This window comes from Ostreococcus tauri, assembly GCF_000214015.3.
Source record: "Ostreococcus tauri WGS project CAID00000000 data, contig chromosome 13, whole genome shotgun sequence".
NCBI lineage: Eukaryota > Viridiplantae > Chlorophyta > Mamiellophyceae > Mamiellales > Bathycoccaceae > Ostreococcus > Ostreococcus tauri.
The window spans coordinates 119,966-142,668 of NC_014438.2; the positions used below are offsets into that span (position 1 = coordinate 119,966).

Here is a 22,703-nt window from a genome sequence, read left to right on the forward strand (position 1 = left end):
CGGCGACTGCGGCCGGAACGCTCGCGCGAGCGAGCGAGACGCCGCGGCGAAGAAGATGACGATGTCGACGATCACCGACGCCCGCCGCGACCGGAGATCATCGGCCTACTCGAACTTTGTCGGGCGTTGTGACTCATCGGAGCGTCGATCTCGTACTCGGAGTCGTAGTACTCCTTGGGCGCCTCCGGCGCGAGCGCTCGGGCATCGCCAGAGACGAGCGAACGCCAATACGTGTGCGAGTTGTCGCAGCCGTTGTCGTAGTGCCCACGACGATTCTTCTTCAGGAGGGACATCTCGAGCACGCCGTCGATGATGACCCAGGTGCTGAGTTCGGCCTTTATGGCGGCGAAGAGATCGCCGTTGACGATGACGTCGCCGCGGACGCGAATGGAGAGTCGCGTCGCGGACAGGGACACGTCCACGTCGGATTTCGTCGTCCCGCGCGGGAGCTTGACAAAAATCTCGACAAAAGACTGATTTTGACGCCACTTGTACCGATCGAGCTCGAGTCCGAGCGCGTCCGGGACTTTGATCTCGCGCCAGGCGACGGTGGCGTCGTCCTCTCGCAGCGCGAGCAGGCGCGCTTCCTCAGCCGCTCGCATCTTTCGCATGTCATCCGCGTCAAAATTCGGAGGCGTTGGTTTTGGATTCGCTCTACCGTACATATCCTCCTGCGTCACGACCTTGCGATCGAGTCGATCGACCTCATCTACGACGCGTCAGTCGAGCTCTTCGGTCAAGTCGAGTCGTATCCAGTCGACGTCGTCACATCGCTTCATCACAACTCACCATCCTTCAGCACCGCCTGTTTCCCATGTTTCCGCATCCATCGCGCAAACTTCGGTTCGCGTCGCTCCACCGCGTCCGCGAAATCATTCTTCTTGCACCACTGTTTATGAAACGGCCAGTACGCGCGTTGACACTTGGTGGAGCAGAACCACGCGCCGCGACACCGCGAGCAACACGCCAGCTTCGTCGACGTCGCGCCGCAGTTCTGGCACTCCTCCCCGCGCGTGAGTTCTTCTTGGTGATGCGCCGCCGCGCTCACGAGGCTCATCGCGACCGCACCGTCCGTCGCGCTGTGTCGCCCGTCGCCATCTTTTCAACCTTTTTTTCGCCCCGCGCGAGCGTTTCGAGCGTTTTCTCTCATAACCCTAGACCCCGTACCACATTTTTCGCACACGTTCCTCGTACTGTGTACAATTCTAGATCCATAGAGTTACATCATAAAATCACACGCGACGCCCCGACCGCGGCGGCGGCCGACGGCACGCATCGACGCCCGTCGACGCCCCTGGACGCGCGCGCGGGCGAACGCGCGCGCTCGATCGAACGCTCGCCCGCGCGCGGACGCTCGCCCGCGCGCGCGCGCGGATCGGCGACCGAACGGCGTCGTCGTTGACGAATTTCGTCACAATGTCGGCGGCGGCGCGACCGCGCGTCTGCATCGCTCGATGCTCGACCTCGTCGTCGCGCGCGGCGAACGAACGCGCGCGCGAGCGACGACCGACGAACCGCCGGGCGCGACTCGACGCCGGAGACGCGGTGAAGCAGAAACAAGCGATCACGGAGGTTGTTCGAAAAGCGCGCGGGGGGCCGGCGAGCGGCGCGGGACGCGGACGGGACGCGCCGAGCGCGAACGCGAAGACGAAGAAAGGGCCGAGCGGGATGGTGCGGTCGTACGAGAATGCGGAGGTGGCGCCGGCGATGCCGTTGGTGGAAGTGCTCGAACCGGAGACGAATCGACGGTTGTTGTGCATGTTAAGACGGAGGTTTACGTTGGCGAACGGCGAGGAGCGGTGCGTGGTGCTCCCGGTGGACACCCCTATCGACGTCCTGCGAGGCGAGGGCTTGGACGAGAGCGAAGATTTAAGCGATATCGGGGACGATGAGCTGGTGCAAATTTTGCCGGACATGAACCGCGCGTTGGCGATGCGCGGGTTTTTGTTACAGCGAAGCGCGTTTTGCATGACAGTCCGAGGGGCGGTTCGCATGAACGACGAAGACGCGCTCGAAATGGACACCGGTGGGGACGAACCGAACGAAGGCGTGGAGGTGTGCACGTTTACGAGCGGTTCGTCGCGATATCTCGTCTACGCCCCTTTGAACCCGGTGCTGTTGATCACGAACGAAGATCCCGAGTCCAAGCTTCACGAGGTGTGCTTTGACGACGACGACGTCGACGAGCGCACGCTCCAGGCTAACCTCGACGCCGAGTACGAGATGCTGAGCGAACCCGAGGACGAACTCTTCGCCGACTTGGCCGATTAAACCCGCATCGACACGTCGTTAAAATCTTGTAGTGTCTGTAACAAAACGCGCACACAGCGCAAAGCGACTCGACACTCGCCCCACCTCACAGAGCGACGCTCGTAGTCGTCATGTCATCCAAGACGTCGCCCGCGAAGCCGCCGCAACGCAAGAGCGACCCATCGCCCGCTCCCACCTCGCCGTCGACGACCAAACGCCATGCGTCGACGTCCACGCTCTCCGGCGCCGGGCTCGGGTACTTCTTCATAGCTCTGGTCTGCGTCATCTGGATCGCCGCCTCCTTCCTCGTCGCCCGTCTCGAGGCGCACGGCGTGTCGCCGGTGATGTTGAGCTTCATATGTAGCTCCGGTTTCGTGACGCTCGTGCCGTTTCGCGCGCGGATGATCGCGAGGCACGTGATCGAGCGCGTGGGACGCGGCGGCGCGAACGGGACGCGAGACGGACGCGGTACGAGACGCGGATCGCGCGAAGAAGAGGAGATCGCGGCGGGTAAAGGGACGGCGGCGAACGAAGGAAAGGTGTCGAAGCGACACGCGATCGAACGCGAGCGCGGGACGGAGATCGAGATGGCGTCGTTGGTGGAGAATGGCGAGGCGAAGAGCGGAAAGTCAGACGCGAGAGAGCAAGAGGCGCGCTCGAGGACGGCGGAGCCGTACTCGTTCGATCGACATCTAGAAGCGGCGATCACGGTGGCGCCGCTGTGGGTTTTGGCTCAGGTCGCGTTCGATTACAGTCTGCTGATGACGACGGTGACAGCGAACTCGATGTTGAGTTCGTCGAGCGCCGTGTTCACGTTCATGGTGAGCGTTTACTGCGGGTTGGATAAGTTTTCATGGACCAAGGCGGCGGCCGTCGGGGCGTACGTCGTGGGGAGCGTGCTCGTGACGCTTGCGGACGACGATAAGGCGGCGTCCGGAGCGGAGTTCAACGCCGAGATTGCGACGAAACACCCGCTGTTTATGACGCGCGATTTTTTCAATTCGCCCGCGTTTGGGAACATTTTGGCGCTCGCGGCGGCAGGGCTCTACGCCTCGTACACGGCGACGATGAAGCTCCACCTCAGGGAAGACGAGCGAACGGACATGACATTATTCTTTTCTCTCATGGGTTTGGTTAATTTCTTTGGCTACGGCGCGGTGTTGGTGATCGGTCGTGCGCTGGGCGGCTTTACGCACTTGTATCACGCGTTTGACGCTCGCGCGTTCTGGCTCGCTTGCACCAAAGCCTTCTTCGACAACGTCCTGAGCGATTACCTCTGGGCCCGGGCGGTTCTTCTCACTTCGCCCACGATCGCATCGATCGGGTTATCGCTTCAGATCCCGCTCGCGGCGTCGGTGGAGGTAGTCATCGGCCATCCAATTTGGGCGTCGAAGCTCAAAAACGCGCTCATCATGACGGGCGGCACAGTGTTTATCCTCTTAGGCTTCGCCGGTGTCACCGCGAACTAGAAATACTTAGCGTACATAAGTTTCATAGTTCCATAGTCACAGTCATCCACATCGACCGATGAGCGTCGCCCCTCTGACAAAACCGAATGGTCGGCGTCTTTGTCGAAACTCGACGCGACGCGCTCCACTCATCCACCGCACTTGCGCGCGCCCGCGCGGGTTCGAACATGCTAAAGATCCCAGCCGTGAAGGTACGTCGCGAACCGTCCGTGAGTACGCGTGAACGCGTTAACGCGTCGAGCGACGCGCGTGCGACGACTCGTTGAAGAATCTTTTGAAGATTCTCAAAATCGCACGAAAACGCACCTTCTCGCGCGCTCGTGACGCGCTTTCACGCGCAATCGCGTGCCCGTCGATTACTGACGCATGATGACGCTTCCAACGACTTAGCGCGAGTGGACGGTGGAGGAAGAGCGAGCTTTACGAGACGGCGTGCAAAAGTACGGAGCGGGAAAGTGGCGAGCCATTCAACTCGACCCCACGTTTGGACTCGCGCTGAACCATCGCTCGAACGTGGACCTGAAGGATAAGTGGCGGAACTTGCACGCGAACGGCGGGTCGGCGGAGGCGGAGCCGACGGCGACGGAGGTCAAGCTCGGGGCGATGACGCGAGAGGTGTCGTCGAGCGGAAGAGAACAGAGCGGTGAGAAGGCGGCGAAGCGAAGAAAGGAGGACGAGAGCGAGGATGCGAGTGGTGGACGCGCGCTCACCGGAGCGCACGAGGCGCAGGTGAACGAGTTGATGGCGGAAACGCAGCGAGCAAAGCGTGAGGCAGAGACGGCGCTCGCGGCGGCGACAGAGGCCGAGCGCGAGGCCGAGCGCGCGGAGAGAGAGGCGTGGGAGGCGGAGAAATTAGCGAGCGAGCTCGTGACGGAGGCGCACAGGCAAAAGGTGGGACTCCCGGTCGAGGGTGCGGAGGATGTCGCAGACGTCGCCGCCGAGCTTCTTGACGAAGACGAGCGCGGAGGCGGATGACGAGAAACCGTTCTCCCTCGCGCGCGCGACGGTGTTTACGTAAATCGACGCGTGAACCATCAATAGCATTACCGAACGCGTCGCCGAACCTATGCGATCACGGTGTCATATCGAGAGTTTCTCCAGCCGCCGCAACCCGTGCTCCGTTATACTATACGTAAAATTCCCCCTCGCGCGTCGTCGACCACCGCCCCCGGTCGCCGCATCGTCCATCACCGGTGCCGTCGTTCGCACCCGATCCATCTCCTTCATCTTTTTCAACAACCGCTTCGCGTGTCGCATCGACGCCAGCGGCGCGCCGTTCGCCGTCGCCCGCTCGTACAGCTCCTTCGTCGTCATCTCCCCTCCGTGTTCACGCAGCGCCTTCAACAGACCCGCCATCGGCCCCGAAGACGCACCGTATCGATCCGCCCCGCGTGACGCCGTCGAGGCGTCGGACAGCGCGCGTCGTGTCGCGTTCAAGGGCGATGAGAACGACGAGGGCATCGCGGGTACAATCTCAGAAAATGCGCTCGCGGCGCGCGTAGCGAGCGCGCGCGCGTGCTTGGACGCTCTGAGAGTGAGATACATCGCACTCGCGCGTCGTGTGCGATCGACCGGGAGCGGAGATCGCGCGCGCGGCGCGTTATGTCGATCGCGCGCGAGCGACGCGCGAAGAACCCGTTCAGAGTCGAACTGGAGTCGTCGTTAAAAATCTACTGTACACCCCCGCGACGAGGTCACGGGTTGGTCGGCGTCGGTTCTGGCGTATTGTTGAACTTTGCGGCGCGTCGCTTCTTCTCTTGCTTGAACTGTGCGCCGCGTTTGCTCTGTTCCACGCGCACGACGTAGTCGCTCGCCCAGGCGAACATGTCGTCTCTCAGGCCCTCGAATCCACCCTCCAGGGCGGTGTCTCCGGCGAAGACGATGATGTCAACTCTCGGGGGCCACTTATCTTTGTTCGTGCGAAAGACGTGTCGGATCCGTCGCTTGATCAAGTTGCGATCCACCGCGCGGCGCACGCGCTTCTTCGGCACGACGATGCCCAAACGCGTGCACGTCGCCGCGTCGTACGACGCGTTATCCACAGCCTTTATCCTCAGATGCGATCCGTTAAACGTTCGACCGAATCGTTTCACTCTATCAAAGTCCGCGTTCGTCTTCAATCGTTCGCGCGGTCGAAACACCTCTCCGTCGATGCTCTCGAACGCCGCCGGCGTCTTCCCGCTTCGTCCGCTCGACTCCCCCCAATTCCCTCCGTGTCCCACGCGCTCCTCCTTCATCATCGCCGCATCACGCGGCGACGCACCGTCGTCATCACGCACCGTCGTCAACGCCGCGTCCACGCCATCGTCACCATTCGACGCCCGCGCGCCGAGGCTGCGTCCGAATCCGCCGAATCCGCCGAATCCCCGCGCGCGCCGCCGCGTCCCACCGAACGCCCACCCCCCCGACGCCATCCCGCGCACACAGCCGCGCGCGAAACCCACCGCGAGCGCGTCCAACGCGCGATCGCGCGTCCACGCCCTCGACGCCCGCGCGTCGCGCGAATCCCATCGCGCATCGCGCGCGCCGCCGCTTACGCCGTGCCTGTGCGCCCCCCCACCGAGGGCGCGACACGCCCGCGCGCCTCGACGCATCGCCCACGGCGCGCGCGTGGTCGTCGTCGACGTCGACGCGGCCGCCGGCGACGCGCGCGCGCGCATGCGTCGGGGAGCGAGGCGCGTCGGGTGATGATTCGATCGGTGTGTTGGACCACATCGTGTGGGCGAACAGTCTCACGCGACACCGCACGAATGCGCCATCGCGCGCGCCGCGCCCCGCGCGCGGCGACGGGCGCGACACCGCGACGTCGCGCGGGATGGAGGCGACGGACGATCGCCCGTCGCGCGCGTGACGACGCGCACGGACGCGTGAGCGCGCGCGCGACGGAGGATGGGCACGGATTTAGACGCGGGAATGGATGTCCTGGGCGATGATTCGATGGCGCGCGCGGGCGTGCGCGCGCGCGTGGCGGCGCTCGAGCGCGGCGCGCGGTCGGTGACGCCGCGTTCGGGCGTCGTGGACGTCGGGCGCGATGGGCTGGACGTCGGGCGCGATGGGCGCGCGTGGAGGTCGACGGGACGGTGGACGACGGCGACGGGCGCGTTGGCGCGGGTGACGGAGGACGTGCGAGGGATTCGGACGCGATTATTCGGTGCGAATGACGACGATTCGGTCGGCGCGGACGGTGGGGACGCGTCGGTGACGGTGCGGTCGTCCTGGACGCGCGGATTGGGTGGTCGATGCGTCGCGGTGGAGGTTGAGATGGAGGCGCGCGAACGGTTCGCGCGCGTGACGCGACGGTGTCGAAACGAAATCGAAGACGTCGACGAGCGCCGACTCGAGCGTGCTCGGGCGTTGATGCAGACGCGTCGCGCTCGGTTGGATAAAGAGAGTCTGATGTCATCTCGCGCGCGATCGAGTGGGGGGCGACTTTCGTCGCCTCTTCGCGTTCTGGATGAGCAGGCGACGCTGCTCAAACGCGCGGCGTTGGAGATTCTGAGACGCAACGCCGAGCGCGGACGGGCTCTCAGGAGGGCGGCGAACGACATGTTGATCATTCGCCGTGGTCCAACGCTTCGTAAGGCGTTCGAAGGGTTGAGACAGAACGCCGAGGCGAACGCGCCTCGCACGCGCGCGGTGCTAGAGACGTGCGAGACGTTTGTCGCCGTTTCGGCTCGACGAATGCGTCGAGCCGTTTTACGAGCTTGGGCCGACGCGGCGCGAGAGAGTGGCTTGGCGAAGACGTGCGCGGCGATTCATAACGTGCGGTGCGCGCAGGCGGCGCTGAGACACTGGGAGCTCTTTGTCGCTCGAGCCCATTGGAAGCGATGTGCGAACAAACTCGCAAGACGATACGCCGACGGGCGTCTACGCGTATCGGCGTTCAGCGCGTGGCTCCTGCATCTTCGTCGCGCGAAGGAACGGCGCGTTGCCGTACGGGCGCGCATGTTCGGGATGTCGGTGCTGGAAGCGCAACGCGCGGTGCACGAAAAGCTCGATCGAACGGCGCACGACGCCTCGCGCATGAAGGGTGAGGAGTTGAGACTTTTATTCGACGAGCGATGTTTACGGAGTGCGCTACGATCACAAATCGTCGCGGCGGTGAAATTTTCGCGCGCGTTGGAAGGTTTAAGGCGTTTCTCCGCCGACGACGATGACGTTCTTTGGGCGTCGAGCGACGTCGCCGCAGTTCGCGGTATCGGCGCCGCGCAGAACCACCTCGACGCCGGATTCAGAATGCGCGGGAGAATGCACGTGGATGCACGTGCAGATCTATCACGGAATCGCGAAGATGTCGCCGCGTCGCGTGTGGCGGCTTCGATCGAGGATGCTGATGCCAGAGTGCCGTTGTATGAAACGACAACGACGATAGATGTCGAAGCGCTTGGCGCTGAGGCTTTCGAGCGCTCGCGCGAGCACGAAGGCGCGTTAGCCGCCGCTCGCGAGGCGACTGCGAAGTGCGTGAGCGCGCGCAAGTTTGAACATGAGACGAGCCTACGTGTGAGTCGTTTGGTCGCGAACGCGGAGTCACGTGCGAACGCCGCCACTCAGGGCGCACACGACGCAATGGACGAAGCCGTCCAGGCTGAATATCTCGCCATGGAGGCTGAAGAAATCGCCGACGCGGCGGAGGCACGCGCCGACGCGCTCGCTGAAAACAAGAGTGTAGATCCAACGGAGGTATCCGCGGCGTTCGCCAGCGCTGCGGATGCCGCGACGAGAGCCGTGACGATGTCGTCCGCGCACGTCGCCGCGGCGAGAGTCGCCGAACGCGCGATGGATATAGCCGAGGAGCATCGATGCGCAGCCGAACTTGTCAGAAATCAAGCGGATGAGGATTTGGAGAGCGCTCGAGCGCGAGTACTAGAGGCGGAGGCTCTCGTGATGGCGACGGCCAAGGCAGAGCGTGAGTTGAAACTGCGCGCTATGCGAGCGACGGCGGAGCTTCGGAGACTCACCGGTGTGACATCTTCCAATGAACATCGTGATTACTTAGTGGAACGCGACGAAAATATCGTCTTTTCGCCGACGAAGCGTCGCGGTATCGATGAAAAGAAGGCGAGTAGACGGCTCTTGACGTGGGAGTCATTCGGCGATGGTGACGACGAGGACGAAAGCATTGATCTTCGCGGTATCTCGCTTGTTCCGGGTCGTTGGGTCACGCTCGCCGAGTGTGCGACGCAAGCCTACGCCAAGCGTCTTGCGAAGAAAACCGTGCACGCTTTCGTCTTGAACGTCGAACAACAGTGTAGACGACGCGAGGCGGCGCTCTTGGCGTTGGCCATGATGGTCTTCACCGAGTGGCGAAACTTTGTGCGCGCCGTGACCTCGCGGCGGAAAATCGTCGAAGATATCATAAACGAGGTCATCGAGGAGGATCGGGAGCGTTGTTTGCGCGCGTGCGTGCTTGTGCTTCGGAAACACGCCGCTTGGCGTCGCGCACGATGCGATGAACTCAAACTGAGCCTTCGTCGCGTCGTCGCTCCCGATACCACGCTCCCGGCGTTCACGCACTGGCGAACAAAGGTCGCTAACATATGCCTCGTGCGAAGAGTGGTCAATCGCGCGATCGAGGCGTGGAAAGCGCGCGGCAGCGGTCCTTCGCACGCCAACGCCTTTTATCGCCAATACGACTCTTTCGTCGCCTGGCGAAACGTCGTACGGTTCGAAAGAAATCGCCGTCGAGCGACACGCGCCGCCGATCAGTATCGTCGCGTCACGCTCGCCCTTGGCGTGCTCAAATCGTGGCGCGCCGTCGCTCGAGACGCTTCACAAGCGCGTCTCCGCTCCGTCTTCGACTTCATCCATCGAACGAGCCGCCGCCGCGCGCGAAGACTCTTCTTCGGCTGGCGCGCCGAGACCCTCCGCCGACGCATCGCCGACGTCGCCTTAGAATCACATCAACGCGCTCGCACCCTTAGCGCGCTCGATGCCTGGCGCGCCGTCACCGACGCCAGACGTCGTTCCGTCGGTCGCCGCGACGCGCCTAGTAGTTAGCAATCCAAGCCAACCAACCGGATTCGATAATCTCCGCACGATTCGCACTTCACGACGCGCCCGAGCGTCGGTGCGTCCATCAAAATCGTGCTCGCGGGCGGAGGAACGCATTGCGCGCGCGTCGTCTCGCTCCCGCGCGCGCGCGCGCGTTGATCGACGTCAGCATCGACGTGCACACGGTCGGGACACGAGTGTTTCGCATTGTGAAATCATCAAACCAAAGTCGATTTGAAGTGCACCGTGATGACGCGTGAACAGACGCGTTCGTCGTTAAAAACGATGGAAGCGACGCCGTCGATGATGGCGCTGACGCCACCGAACGCGACGCCGCCGAAGACGTTCGGGAGGCTGGCGTCGAAGCGATTCGTGCAGAGCGTGTTCGGGTCGCCGAGCTCGCGAGAGTTAGAGTGGACGGGGGCGAGGGATCTGGTGAGAGATCAGCGGCGAGAGGCATTGAAGGTACCGCTGAGTCTGCGTAATGGAGACATTTTTGGGCTCATGTTGCGATTTTTGCGGGAGATGGAGTTCACGACGAGGGAGACGGCGGTGTCGTTTCGCACGCGCGTCTTTTCGGGAAAGGCTTTCGTGCGGTGGGCAATGGATCAAGAGTTCAGGGGGCAAGCATTTCGAGACGAGGCGGACGCGGTCTTTTTTGGGAACGAACTTTTGATGCGAGGGATCATAGCGCCGATTTTCAAGGGCGAAGAGATCGGAGAGAAGAAGAAGGGGATTCCCGTCATCGGGTTGCAGATCCCGGGCGTGCCCACCGTCGGCGGCATCCCGGGCGTCGGTAAGGGTTGGAAGATGTTCAACGGAGGTGAGCAGTGGTTGTACACGGTGAAGACACATGAGCGAAGCGCACTCATCGCGGCATGTTTTCGTAACTCGACCGGTGAGGAGAAGAGCGGGATCAGAGACTGCGTTGGTCGCCTTCGCACGCTGAAGTATCTCATCGACGGCGACGAGCAACCACGTGCAGAAGATGGCAGTGATGTAGAAGCTCAGACGCCGGTAATCGCGGAGGAGGGATCGGAAGATAATGGGTGTCACGTCCATCCACTCTTGTTGCCGTTCATGAGGATGCACGAAGCGATGGAAGCGTTTTTCGAAACGCTGGCCCCACACGTGGCGCTCGCGATGGCGAGCATGTTGTTCATGGTGAAACTTCAGAATTTAGCCTTCGCGTGCGTACTAGCCGTGACGTTCATGCGACACCTGTGCTGGGTTAGCGAGCGTCAGGTGAACAACTTGCTGCACCGCTCGAAGGCGGACATGCTTAGAAAGTTTCAGCGCATTCGCGGAGACCCGGCGGTGAACAAGTATGGGGCGGAATCAGCCGACTGGTGGAGCGCGGTGTTTCAGCACACGTGGGCCGGTTGGCTCGGCGTTTGGCTGAATAGGGTCATGCGGGATTTGCTTCAGTGGACGTTCGCGAGCTTGGAAGTGCCATTCTTCAGCAAAATCGAACTCAGCCACTTTACTTTCGGTAGTGTTGGACCAATAATCAAGTCAGCTCGAACCTTCGCGGGCGTGGACGACGAGATGATCGTCGAGTGGGATCTCTCGTGGGTGACGGAGAATTCCAGCTTTTTTGTGTCGGCGATGTTTGGACGTGGAACGGTGGTGCCGATACCCATCCGTATGCGAATGACGGACGTACGGTTGGAGGGAAAGCTTCGCTTGACGTTCACGTGGATGCGAGAAACTGGAGGCCCGTATGTGCGCGCGCTTCGAGTATCCTTCGTCGGTTTACCAGATTACGATTTCGCCATCAAGGTTTTCGGTGGGATCAACGTGAGTGAAATAAGCGTGATAGACGCCGCCATTCACCGCGCGGTAGATGAGTACTTCAAGACATCTCTGTGCGAACCGGAGGCTTACTTTTGGGACGTCAAGGAGTGGTGGAATTCGGGCTCGACTGAGGAAGTCATTAATCCCCTGGATCTCATCGATCAAGCGCTCATGAAAGATGTCGAAAGACTGTGGAAGCGATGTAGATTCGATACGACAGTAGAGATGCGCGTGATGCCGGGCTTCGTCGAGTTAGATACGAGCGGGAAGAACTCATCGGTCAAGGATAAGTTCTTGGACGGAAACAAGTGTCGAATGAGCGTAATGATGGAGTATGGACGCAAGAGGCTTGTGTCCAAGTCGCACAGCATGAAGAAGCACCTCGAGGCTGAAAATCGTGACACGCTCCTTCCCACCTGGGAGGGTAATGCTTTCGCGAAGCTCGATGTGAATGATGACATCGTCAGTGACGAGGTGCACTTCACTGTCCTGAGCGAACGCGTCGGTGGGAATACGGCGAAACGCGCGACCACAAAGCTGCTGAGAATCAGTCGAAAAGTCATCGCTATCGGGAAGATCGACGACGTGCTTAAATTGAAAACCGGCACGATTCACGACATGGCGATCCCGCTCCTGGACGCTTCGACGCTCAAATCCGTCGGCAAGCTGCACGTGCGCATTCGCGTGAACATCATGAAGCCGGACATCGTCGTGAATGAAGAAGGTCGACGAGCGTCGCTCAAAAAGCTCGGCCAACGCGTAAACACAATGTACAGCACGACCCTGACAGATGCCGCCAAGTTTGCGACGGGAACCTCGAAAAAGATTGCGTCGACGACAACCTGGGCGTTCACGTGTTTCGGGTGTATCAAGAGAGATCGTGGCGAGTCGCGCGTCGAGAGCGCGGAATCAAGCGCCGGCCCTAGCTCTTCGAGAGTCACCGTCGAAGATTCTGATGACGATGAAGGGTTTTCGTTCCCGAAAAACCCGGTCACGTCGACCAACGCATCGCCGGTGCGCCCGTTTGGTCGACAAGCCTGGAAGTCGTCGCCGCAACTCGTTGAGCATCCCGGCGTCGAGATCGATAGCGATTCCGACGCCGAAAAGCCGCGCGCCGGCGACCCCTTCTACGAACACATCTAGCTTCCACATGTGACGAACACATCTAGCAGCTTCCGCACGCATCCATCGATTCAAACACACAATTTTTTTGTTATACCAAACTACACGTCTACGCGCCGCCGCCTCTCCTTTGCAAACGAACCAAAAATCGCTCACGCCCCCCGTCGCACCGCCGGTGCGATGTATTCTAACGCCTCCATGCTCACCACAGAATTCCCTCGCACGACGACCATTCCCATCGGCGTCTTCTCCGTCGTCGTGTCGTTCGTCGAGTCGTCCAGGACCAGGTTGAGAAACTGATCAAAACCTCTCAGGATCCCGGTCACGCTTCGATTGCCGTTCAATCGCAGGCGGAGCTTTTTGTCCATGTACCTGAGTGTGGAACGGTTACACGTCAGTCTCGAGGTTCGCGCGTCGCTCTGTTCCCTTGAACACAAACGGGCGCGAGAGCGACGAGTGAAAGATCGTCGGCGGCGCTCTCGAGGAATTTAAAGAAAACGCGTCGCCGCCGACGATTCGCTGCGTTCTTACTCGCGCGCGCGCGCGAGTTCGGGTCGAGGGAGATGTCTTAACGTACTGCTTGAGCTCGGGGATGGCGACGCCGCCCATGGTGCGCGTGACACGTCGAGATGTGACGATTTTGCGACTAATTCAGACCACAAAGGCGCCGCGCGCGGTGGGGGCGAAACGGAACCGTATGGTTGACGGTGAGACGATGCGTGGCGGAGTCACGCGGAGGTGGAAAGAATCGTTGTTTAAATAATGTTACATGAACTTTTTCGTCTTGCTCGTGGGCTTGGCGTTCGCGGGATCGTCGGGCCAGAAGTGTTTCGGGTAGCGACCTCGGAGCTCTTTGGCGATGTCCACATAGGCGCCCGCCCAAAAGCTCGCGATGTCGCGCGTGATCGCCTGCGGCCGCCCGGCCGGGGAGAGGAGATGGAGCTCGCATGGGATACCTCCTATGAGTGGCGTCGATACGAGGCCGTAGAATTCTTGAATCTTGGCGGCGACGATAGGAACGTCACCTTCGTAATCGACGGTGACTTTCGTTCCGCTCGGAAGCGTCGTCGTCGCTGGGCACAAATTCTCGACGAGACGAAGGTGATCGTGCGTCGCGAACTGCGCCTTGATCAGAGACATGACGTCAATCTTGGATAAATCAGATTTTGACGTCGCACCACCGATCCACGGCGCGAGCCACTCCGGCGCGGTGCGAAGGAGACTCTCCTCGGAGACGTCTGGAAATGTTGGATCAACACCACTCCGATGAACGAACTCGGAACGTCGAAGCCACGATTTCGCGGTTTGATTCAGACTGAACGCGTTAACGAATCCCATCTCTCGTATTCCGTCCAGCATCGCGCTCACCGTCGCATCCGGGTCGTCCTTCATCGATAACGGCAACTCCCGAAGCGCAAGCGAGCCTACGGTGAGACGTCTTCGAGCGAGGACTGATTTAGACGCACTCGCCCAAAATATTTCATCCCTCTCTTCGGCGAGCGCTTCGAAGAGAGCGCCATCTGGACCGTCGAAACATGATCTATCGATAGGAGCGGCCACGCGCACGCGATCGTTCCTCGCGCCAGCATTTCCCGCTCCGTCGCCCGCTAACTCGGCGATGACAAGCGTCTCCGACGACTTGTCCGCGTACTGCAACAGTGCGTCGTCTTTGTGATCCGGTCCTACGCTCGCGGCACCGCCGCCGGATAGCGAGAATGCACCACCGCGGCTTTTACGCGCGGCGATGCGATCGGGATACGCCAGAGCGAGCAAGAGACCTACCTCGCTCTCGCCCGCACCGCACAGGAACGGCCACACCGGGCCGGTGGGATCGCCTTGGCCGACGCCCGTCGCGCATAGATCCGGATGCGTCGTCGTCAGCTGACGAATCTGACTGAACAGCTGTTCCGCGACTTTTTTCGCCTCATCCACCGCGCGATCATCGACGTTCCAGCTCCCGCCGCTCGCGCCGTTTGTTGCGACGTTCACTGCCGAATTCACGTTTGGTCGCTTCCCTCGTGGCGCGCCCTTGATCCTCTTTCCGCCCTTAGGAAGTTTCGTATCGATAGACACTCGCGTAGGCGCAGCCGTGTTCGACGACGTCGACGGCGTTGGGGAATCCATACCGGTGCTCAAGCTCCCGAGCGGATCCTGTCCCCACAGCGCTCGAAGTCTGCACCGCACATCCAGCGGCGCGTCTCTGCCAGAAATCAAGTCCCGCTCGCCGAGCACGGCGGCGATTTGACACGCCAGTCGCGCACTTTCGGCGCCGCGCGACGCACCAAAAAGAAGCATCCTTCCCATTCTCGGGTGCAACGGGAGATCGGACATGACTCGTCCGAGCGCGCTTGGCGCGACGACGTCTTCGCCGCTCAGCGCTCCGAGTTCGCGCAGCAGCCGTCTCGCCGCGATCAGCGGCCCCTCGGGCGGTGGGTCCAACCACGCGAGCTCGTTCGCGTCACGAATACCCCACGTCGCCAAGTCCAGCGCCACGGGCGCCAGGTCAGCTTGCAGTATCTCAGGCGTCGTGTCTGGCGCCAACTTTTCATTCATCGACTCGCTCCAGAGGCGATAACACACACCCGGGGCGACGCGACCGGCACGACCGCGTCGCTGATCCGCGCTCGCACGCGAGATGCGAGTGAGCTCGAGTCGAGTCATCCCTTTCCTCGGGTCGAATCGCGGCGTTTTGCACAGACCAGAATCAACCACAATTTTGACCCCGCTAATTGTGAGCGACGACTCGGCGATGGGTGTACTCACGACGACTCTCCGCGCGCCAGGTTTTGACGGCGCAAGAGCGAGCGCTTGATCCTCCTGAGACAGCGCACCGTACAGTGGCAACGCCGTGACGTTATTCGGCAACTCTCCCTGTAACTCTCTAACCACACGATTGATTTCCGCCGCGCCCGGAAGAAAACAGAGCACGTCGCCGTCGGGCGTCGTCCGAATCGCCTCCTTCACCGCCTTCGTCGCAGCGCGCTCGAGCTCACCGAATCCCACACCCGGCGGACCCATGTAAATCGTCTCCACCGGATACGACCGTCCCTCGCTGACGATGATCGGCACATCCTCACTCCCGCCCTCCTCCCCGGCGTCGTCTCTTAAGAGGTCAGCCACGCGCGTCCCGACCGCTCCGAGCGTCGCGCTCATGACGAGCAAACGCAAATCCGGCCGAATCGTCCGCTGCGCCTCCCGACACAGCGCCAACGCAAGGTCTCCATCTAAATGCCGCTCGTGAAACTCATCAAAAATCACCGCCCCGACCCCGGCGAGCTCGGGATCTCTTCGCAATCGCCGCATCAACACCCCCTCGGTGACCACCTCGACCACCGTCCGCGAGCTCGCTTTGCGCTCAAACCGCACGGCGTACCCCACGCTCTCCCCGACTTTCTCCCCCAGCGTCGCCGCCATTCGCGTCGCCGCCGCTCTCGCCGCCAATCGTCTCGGTTCCAGCACCAGCACCGTCTTCCCACCGCCTCTACGCCCATCATGACCCGCGCGCGCGTCGTCGCCGCGCGACGCCGACCACCCATCCGCGCGCGCCGCCGCGATCAACAATGGAATCACCGTCGTCTTCCCCGCCCCCGGCGGCGCCTGCGCGACGACGCACCGAGACTCATCCAACGCCTTCAACACGTCCTCCGCGCACGCTCCGATCGGGAGCGACGACGCGGCGTCACGAATGCGCTCGAGGTTGTTTTTTGAGAAATCACCACTCGACGCACGAATCCCTCGCCCGCGACCGACGCGCGCGCGCGCGCGACCCGACGCCCGCGCCCGGCGCTCGAGGACGATGTCCGCGCCCGTCGCGCGCGCGCGCGCCATCGCGCGCGCGCGAACGAGCGCGCGATGACGGCGGTGCGGCAGAGACTGACGCATCCACCGCTTCATGCCGCGCGAGGTCTCGCGCGTCGGCGCGTACGCGCTCAAGCGCTCGCTCGGCAAAGGCGCGTTCGGGTTCGTCAAGCTCGGGGTGCAGGATAAGACGGGACGCAAGGTGGCGGTGAAGGTGCGAGCGAACGCCGGACGCATGCAACTCAATGGATGCGCGCCGCGACACGGCGACGAAGACGACGACGCGCGCGGCGACACGGCGACGAGGACGGCGCGAGAGAGACTGACGCGTCGTGCGCGACGTGGGGACAGATACTCGATCGAGAAAACTTGCTGCGCGTGGACGAGCAAGAGCAGTTGAAGGCGGAGATCAAGGCGTTGGCGGACCTGTTCCATCCGTGCATCGTCGATCTGATAGAGGTGCTCACGAACGAGACGTCGGTGTTTATGGTGATGCAGTACTGCCCCGGGGGAGAGCTGTACGACGTGATCCGAGCGAAGGGGGCGCTGAACGAAGAACAGGCGAGACGACACTTTCAGCGGTTGATACAAGGGGTTGATTTTTGTCACAAGAAACGGATATATCATCGCGATTTAAAGCCGGAGAACTTGTTCCTGGATGAAAACGGTGATCTGTGCATCGGGGATTTCGGTCTCGCCGCGTTGCGAGAGGATGAGGAGGATAACAACCTGCGGACAATTTGCGGGACGCCGCACTTCGCGGCGCCCGAGGTCATGGGCGGCTCTAGACGGTTAGTCGGAAACAAGAATTTTAAGACGGTAAACACAAAAACGCGGACTGAGGGGTACGACGGCGCGCCCGCGGACGTGTGGTCGTGCGGATGTATTTTGTACTTTTTACTCACCGGGGTCTTTCCGTTCGACGGGCAGAACTTCGTGCAGCTGCAAATGCTGGTGCAAAAGACCGAGCCGTACTTTGCGCCGCAGCGAATCTCAAAACCTTGCGAAAAACTAATCAGGGGGATGTTGGTCAAGGATCCAGCGAAGCGGTGGACGATCGAGCAGGTGATGAAGTCGAGTTGGTTCAAGACTGATTACGAGCCCGTGCAAGTGCAAGAGTCGAAGAAGGATTCTCGTCACTACGACGACGAAGACCCCGCGCTCGAGGAATTCTGGAGCCCCGACACGGGTCTCGTCGTTAAGACTGCGGGTGAGTCAAGTATGAGCGAAGTCGACAAAATGCGACCGATCAAACAACTCAACGCGTTTGAGCTCATAAATCTCGCCGCATTTGATGTCGAGAGTATTTTCGATGAAGATGAGAACACGGTGAGCAACGCCACGCGTTTCATGAGCAAGGAGAGCATAGACAAGGTTCAGGCGGCGGTTATCAAGCGCGCCGAACAGGATCTCAACACGGTCGCGAAGAGAAAGACGCTTTCAAGAGTCACATTTGAAGACGTAAACAACGGAGTCGTCGTCACGATGCGAACCTATCAGGTCATTCCGGGCGTTTGTGTGTACGATTTTAGTCGCGACGAAGGAGGGCGCGATCGGTTTCACGCGTGGTTCCAAAAGCTCCGTGACCCGAGCGGGCCTGTCGGTGCGTTGATCAACATAGACGATGCACAGCATACTGCTCCATGAATGACAGCGATACACGTAACATCGTTGTTGTCAAGATAAGTAGGCCACCTTTATCGTGGGACATTGTAAATTAAATACTTGTACTGCAACGTTGTTGTACTGCGGGATGTAGTGCGACCATTGAATCTATGCGGCCTCGAGCATGTTGATGAAGGCGTCGACGCCGATGACTTTGATGCGAGGATTCGCGTTCGCGCGCGCGCGCTCCTCCGGCGTGTTGTATCCCCAGTTCACCAAGTAGAGCTCCCACTCGTTCAAGTCATCCGCTTTGCTCACCTTCTCGAGCGTGCTCAGCTTATCCTCGACGAAAATCTTTCGCCATTTACCCTCAGTACCGAACGTGCGCAAGACATCCGTCTTCGGGATCCCGCTCACCGTCGTGCTGAACATGTCCTCCTCGGGAATCACCAACCCGCCCATTCGCTCCATAATCGCGAGCGCGAACCGCCCTTGTTTCGTCGTCACGATCTTCACCGCCGCGTCCGACCTCGCCTGCGCTCGCTTCACCGCCTCGGCGACGCCCGGATACAACGCGTTCGGTTCCAACCATCCATCGAAATCCTCCTCGATCCAATCATCTCGAATCCGCCCGAACGCCTCCACCATCATCGCCCGATCCAATCCCCATCGCTGCATCAAACCTCCGGAGATTTGATCCCACTCGTTCAAGATGTCCTCGACGCCGTACCCGTCCAATTTTTCGAGCAACGCCCGCGCGAGCGTCGTGTTCTCGTACCCAGTCTCCACCACCGGTCGAACCGCTCTCAACTCGTCCAGCACCCGAGGTTTCGCCGTCGTCGCCTCCGGGGTGTCGAAAACCTCCGGCCAGAGCTCGACGCCGTGTTTCCAAGCGCTCAGCGAAGATTCACCCACGGAGTCACAGACGACGCCATCGAAATCGAGAGCGAAGATGACGCCGTCTCTGTCCGCTCTCGCGACCGCGGACGACGCGCGTCGAGCAGAGGGCGCTCTTATGTTCGTGCGCGCGACGCGCGGGGTTGTTGGCGCGTCGTGATCGTCATGAAATGCAGTGTCGCGCGCGGTCGGTTGTTGGCTCCAATCCTGCTTTACTCGCGTGGTATTAACAACATCTCTTGCGTCCGAGGGCAGCCTCGGCGGCGGCTTTCTTGGCGGCCTGTTCGTCCTGACGCTGGCGCTCGCGAGCGAGGAGGACGTCGAGTGAGGTCGCGGGGTCATGGGTGGGTTTGACGGCGTTAGCGGCGGCGTCGGAGGATCCGTTTTGTCGGGTCCACATGGCGTGGTAGGTGCCGCCGCGGCGGAGGAGGTCGTCGTGCGAGCCGTACTCGACGACACGACCGGCGTCGAGGACGGCGATGTTGTCGCAGTTCCTCGCCGTGGAAAGTCTGTGCGCGACGACGATGGTGGTCTTACCCTTCATCAGAACCTCGAGCATCTTGAGGATGTCCTGCTCGGTGTTGGTGTCGAGCGCGGACGTGGCCTCGTCCATCAAAACTACCGGCGAACCCTTCAGCAAGGCGCGGGCGATCGCGACGCGCTGCTTCTCCCCACCCGAGAGCTTCAAACCGCGCTCACCGACGATGGTATCGAACCCCTTGGGCATGCGATTGATTGGGCCATCGATGGCGGCGAGTCGAGCCGCCTCGCGGACCTCACCGCCGTCCGCGCTCATCCTACCGTAGTGAATGTTGTAATGAATGGTATCGTTGAATAGGACAGTGTCCTGAGGTACCACCGCAACGGACTCGCGTAGCGATTTTAGCGACACCTTCTGCGCGTCCTGACCACCGAGGAAAATTCCGGAGGATTCTCCGTTCTTCTCCGCGTCATACAGCCTGAATAGCAGACGCAACAGTGTGCTCTTGCCGCTTCCGCTCGCTCCCACGAGCGCGAGGGAGCCTCCCGCGGGGACGCTCACCGAGAGACCATCTATGATTTTGCGCCCATCATCGTAGCCAAAGCTCACGTTTCTAAATTCCACCGACAGACCTTCTGGCGGCACGACGAGCGGCGGAGCATCGTCGAGCTCCCGAATCGCGCTCTTCTCATCCAACAGGTGAAACATGGACGTCATGTCGATCAGTGACTGACGCGCCTCGCGATAGACGGATCCTAAGAAGTTCAGCGGAACCGAGAGCTGAAACAACAAGCCCTGGACCATGACCAAGTCACCCACTGTCAAGTTGCCCTGCGCGACGCCCTGCGCGGCGAGGAGCATCGCCGCCGACAGAGACGCCGAGAAGATTGCATTTTGTCCAAAGTTGAGCATCCCGAGTGAGCTCGCGATCTTCAAATTCGCCTGCTCTACCCCTCTCAAGCTCTCATCGTAGCGCTTCACCTCGTGTTCCTCGTTGTTGAAATACTTCACCGTCTCAAAGTTTAACAACGAGTCTATCGCCTTGTTGTTGCCTTCGTTTTCCAACTGGTTCATTTGCCTCCTAAACTTCGTCCTCCATGTCGTGCACGCGATCGTGAACGCGGTGTACGCACCGATCGTCCCTCCAGTGAGCATGGCGAACTCAGAGCCGCACTTCGCGGCCAAAATTCCGCTCACAAGGGCGATTTCAAAAGCCGTCGGAAACACGTTGAACACCATGCTATTCAACAAAAAGCTTATCCCTCGCGTCCCGCGATCGATCGTGCGATTGAGCGCCCCCGTTTGACGATCGAGGTGGTACTTGAGATCTAACGCGTGTAAGTGCGCGAAAACTCTCCTAGCCACCGTACGTATCGCGCCCTGACTCACCTTTGAAAACGTAACGTTTCGCAACTCATTCGCCAGGCTCGCCGAGGCGCGAAGCGCCCCGTACCCCACCAACATCGCCGCCGGCGTCGCCACGAGCGCTGCCGCTGGCAAGTTCGCCATCGCCGCCGCTCCCGTCGTCGCCATCCCCATCTGCACGCTCAATCCATCGATCGCGTACTTGAACGCGAACGGCACGCTCACATTCGCCGCCTTACTCGCCACGAGCAACGCCACCGCCACCGCCACCCGTCCTTTCGCCCCGCCCTCCTCCGCGTTCACCAGATACCCTCCCAGCTGTCGCAAAATCCTAAAATCGATATCATCCGCCCGCATCGGCGCCGTCGTCTTCCCCTCCGTCTCCCCCGCCGCGCCGCGTCGCGTCTCCGCGTCCCCGCGTCCCCCTCCCGAGGTCCCACCCGTGGTCCCATCCGTCGCCGTCGCCGACGCCGACGCGAACGACGCCCGTCCGACCTCCATCCACGTCCTCGATCGCCGCGCGCGCGCGCCGTGGCGCCACCGCGCGCGGTGACACATCCACGTCGCCCCGTCGCTCGCCCACCCACCGCCGCCGTCACCGACGCGCGCGTCCGCGACGTCGCGCGCGAGCGCGCGCACGCGCGACACCACCGACCGCGCCGCGCGTCGCGACGCCGCGGACATCGCGCGCGCGGGCGTGGCGCCGCCGACGCGCGCACGCGGCGTCGACGATGCGGTGGCGGTGGCGGTGTCGTATCGCGGTGCATTTTAAGCCATCATCGACGACGTCGACGACCCGCGTGTGCACCCGCGTATGGGTTTTGCGTCACTCGCACAGTGGCGCCCGTCTGGACGACACCGACACCACGCGTGTGCACCCGCGTATGGGTTTTGCGTCACTCGCGGCGTCCACGGTGTCGACGTACATGGGTGAAAACAACACTGTATACGTCGACGCCATCCCGCGACCGCCCATCGCGCGCGATGCCGCGCGCGGTGCTCGACGGCGCGTCGCGCGCGCGGGGGCGGGGGCGCATGAAGACGATCGACCGCGACGCGACGACGTGCGGGGCGTGCGCGCGCGCGTTCGAGCGTGGGGTGGGAAAATGTCTGGATGAGGAAGAAACGGTCGACGGGACGGGATCGACCGCGGCGACGGGTCGAACGCAGCGCGGGCGGCGATTCGCGTCGACGAAGACGCCGGAGATTGGACCCATATGCCGGGCGTGTTACCAGAGGGAGTATCGGGAGCGGAAGGGGGCGACGCCGCGGGGGGAGAATCGGTGCGCGCGGTGCGGGGCGACGGAGACGAGCGGAAAGTGGTGCGTCTGGCGCGGAGGCGATGGACGGGAGGCGAGGGCGGATAATAAAGCGGAGACGTTGTGTCAGCGATGTTACGACGTCGAGCGGTGGAGCGCGTCGGTGAAGAAGCGGGCGGAGATGGTGGCGGAGGACGACGAGGACGGCGCGCGGTGCGCGCGGTGCGATAGAAAGGGAACGGGGAGCGCGTCGACGGCGTGGTATCGCGCCGAGGGCGGTGATTTGCTGGGGAGGAAGGTGTGTAAGGCGTGTCATCTGTTGGATTATCGGGAGCGGATGAATAACGACCCGAAGGTGTATTGTCACGGGTGCGCGAAGACGGAGCTGTCGACGAGGCAGTGGCGGCGACGCAAGGGCGGTGGGCACTGGTGCGACGCGTGCTACAAAAGGGATAGATTGGATAAAATGAACGCCGACCCGGAGGTGTTTTGCGTCACGTGTCGATCGCAAACGAGCGGTGGACCGGAGTGGAGACGCAAGGGCGAGGCGTATCAATGCCGCACGTGCCTGAGCGCGGAGCGCAACGCGCGGAAGCGCCTGGAGAAGGCGAGCGCGGTGGTTGTTTGATCGATGCATCGCTCGCGTGGTTTCGAAAACGGTGAGATGTC

General features: G+C 61.6%; 14 protein-coding genes across 14 annotated transcripts; 7 read left to right on the forward strand and 7 right to left on the reverse strand.

Annotated features, from left to right (window-relative positions):
* Positions 1 to 71: 71 nt before the first annotated feature.
* OT_ostta13g00710 (HSP20-like chaperone) lies at positions 72 to 1,057 on the reverse strand (the record flags this gene model as incomplete). Its single annotated transcript, XM_003082495.2, has 2 exons — positions 72 to 709; positions 790 to 1,057. 2 exons carry the CDS (start codon positions 1,055 to 1,057, stop codon positions 72 to 74), a joined length of 906 nt encoding a protein of 301 aa, XP_003082543.2.
* A 359-nt stretch (positions 1,058 to 1,416) lies between these two features.
* Positions 1,417 to 2,271, forward strand: OT_ostta13g00720 (Protein of unknown function DUF3727; the record flags this gene model as incomplete). Its single annotated transcript, XM_003082496.1, has 1 exon — positions 1,417 to 2,271. The coding sequence occupies one exon, from the start codon at positions 1,417 to 1,419 to the stop codon at positions 2,269 to 2,271; it is 855 nt and encodes a 284-aa protein (XP_003082544.1).
* Positions 2,272 to 2,381: 110 nt separating this feature from the next.
* Positions 2,382 to 3,719, forward strand: OT_ostta13g00730 (unnamed product; the record flags this gene model as incomplete). The annotated part of the gene is made up of 1 exon (XM_003082498.2): positions 2,382 to 3,719. One exon carries the CDS (start codon positions 2,382 to 2,384, stop codon positions 3,717 to 3,719), a length of 1,338 nt encoding a protein of 445 aa, XP_003082546.2.
* A 167-nt stretch (positions 3,720 to 3,886) lies between these two features.
* On the forward strand, positions 3,887 to 4,694 carry OT_ostta13g00740 (SANT/Myb domain; the record flags this gene model as incomplete). The annotated part of the gene is made up of 2 exons (XM_022982672.1): positions 3,887 to 3,910; positions 4,110 to 4,694. The coding sequence occupies 2 exons, from the start codon at positions 3,887 to 3,889 to the stop codon at positions 4,692 to 4,694; spliced, it is 609 nt and encodes a 202-aa protein (XP_022840173.1).
* Positions 4,695 to 4,799: 105 nt separating this feature from the next.
* OT_ostta13g00750 (unnamed product) lies at positions 4,800 to 5,075 on the reverse strand (the record flags this gene model as incomplete). Its single annotated transcript, XM_003082500.2, has 1 exon — positions 4,800 to 5,075. The coding sequence occupies one exon, from the start codon at positions 5,073 to 5,075 to the stop codon at positions 4,800 to 4,802; it is 276 nt and encodes a 91-aa protein (XP_003082548.2).
* A 338-nt stretch (positions 5,076 to 5,413) lies between these two features.
* Positions 5,414 to 6,133, reverse strand: OT_ostta13g00760 (Ribonuclease P; the record flags this gene model as incomplete). Its single annotated transcript, XM_003082501.1, has 1 exon — positions 5,414 to 6,133. One exon carries the CDS (start codon positions 6,131 to 6,133, stop codon positions 5,414 to 5,416), a length of 720 nt encoding a protein of 239 aa, XP_003082549.1.
* Positions 6,134 to 6,656: 523 nt separating this feature from the next.
* On the forward strand, positions 6,657 to 9,716 carry OT_ostta13g00770 (unnamed product; the record flags this gene model as incomplete). Its single annotated transcript, XM_003082502.2, has 1 exon — positions 6,657 to 9,716. One exon carries the CDS (start codon positions 6,657 to 6,659, stop codon positions 9,714 to 9,716), a length of 3,060 nt encoding a protein of 1,019 aa, XP_003082550.2.
* Positions 9,717 to 10,016: 300 nt separating this feature from the next.
* Positions 10,017 to 12,650, forward strand: OT_ostta13g00780 (DEP domain; the record flags this gene model as incomplete). Its single annotated transcript, XM_022982673.1, has 1 exon — positions 10,017 to 12,650. One exon carries the CDS (start codon positions 10,017 to 10,019, stop codon positions 12,648 to 12,650), a length of 2,634 nt encoding a protein of 877 aa, XP_022840174.1.
* A 131-nt stretch (positions 12,651 to 12,781) lies between these two features.
* OT_ostta13g00800 (Ribonucleoprotein LSM domain,eukaryotic/archaea-type) lies at positions 12,782 to 13,238 on the reverse strand (the record flags this gene model as incomplete). The annotated part of the gene is made up of 2 exons (XM_022982674.1): positions 12,782 to 13,001; positions 13,207 to 13,238. The coding sequence occupies 2 exons, from the start codon at positions 13,236 to 13,238 to the stop codon at positions 12,782 to 12,784; spliced, it is 252 nt and encodes an 83-aa protein (XP_022840175.1).
* A 156-nt stretch (positions 13,239 to 13,394) lies between these two features.
* On the reverse strand, positions 13,395 to 16,457 carry OT_ostta13g00810 (RNA helicase, ATP-dependent, HrpB type,C-terminal; the record flags this gene model as incomplete). The annotated part of the gene is made up of 1 exon (XM_022982675.1): positions 13,395 to 16,457. One exon carries the CDS (start codon positions 16,455 to 16,457, stop codon positions 13,395 to 13,397), a length of 3,063 nt encoding a protein of 1,020 aa, XP_022840176.1.
* A 64-nt stretch (positions 16,458 to 16,521) lies between these two features.
* On the forward strand, positions 16,522 to 18,074 carry OT_ostta13g00820 (Serine/threonine-protein kinase, active site; the record flags this gene model as incomplete). Its single annotated transcript, XM_022982676.1, has 2 exons — positions 16,522 to 16,641; positions 16,779 to 18,074. 2 exons carry the CDS (start codon positions 16,522 to 16,524, stop codon positions 18,072 to 18,074), a joined length of 1,416 nt encoding a protein of 471 aa, XP_022840177.1.
* Positions 18,075 to 18,200: 126 nt separating this feature from the next.
* On the reverse strand, positions 18,201 to 18,710 carry OT_ostta13g00825 (HAD-like domain; the record flags this gene model as incomplete). The annotated part of the gene is made up of 1 exon (XM_003082507.2): positions 18,201 to 18,710. One exon carries the CDS (start codon positions 18,708 to 18,710, stop codon positions 18,201 to 18,203), a length of 510 nt encoding a protein of 169 aa, XP_003082555.2.
* Positions 18,711 to 19,155: 445 nt separating this feature from the next.
* OT_ostta13g00830 (ABC transporter, conserved site) lies at positions 19,156 to 21,459 on the reverse strand (the record flags this gene model as incomplete). Its single annotated transcript, XM_003082508.2, has 1 exon — positions 19,156 to 21,459. The coding sequence occupies one exon, from the start codon at positions 21,457 to 21,459 to the stop codon at positions 19,156 to 19,158; it is 2,304 nt and encodes a 767-aa protein (XP_003082556.2).
* A 300-nt stretch (positions 21,460 to 21,759) lies between these two features.
* Positions 21,760 to 22,662, forward strand: OT_ostta13g00840 (unnamed product; the record flags this gene model as incomplete). The annotated part of the gene is made up of 1 exon (XM_003082509.2): positions 21,760 to 22,662. The coding sequence occupies one exon, from the start codon at positions 21,760 to 21,762 to the stop codon at positions 22,660 to 22,662; it is 903 nt and encodes a 300-aa protein (XP_003082557.2).
* Positions 22,663 to 22,703: the final 41 nt, after the last annotated feature.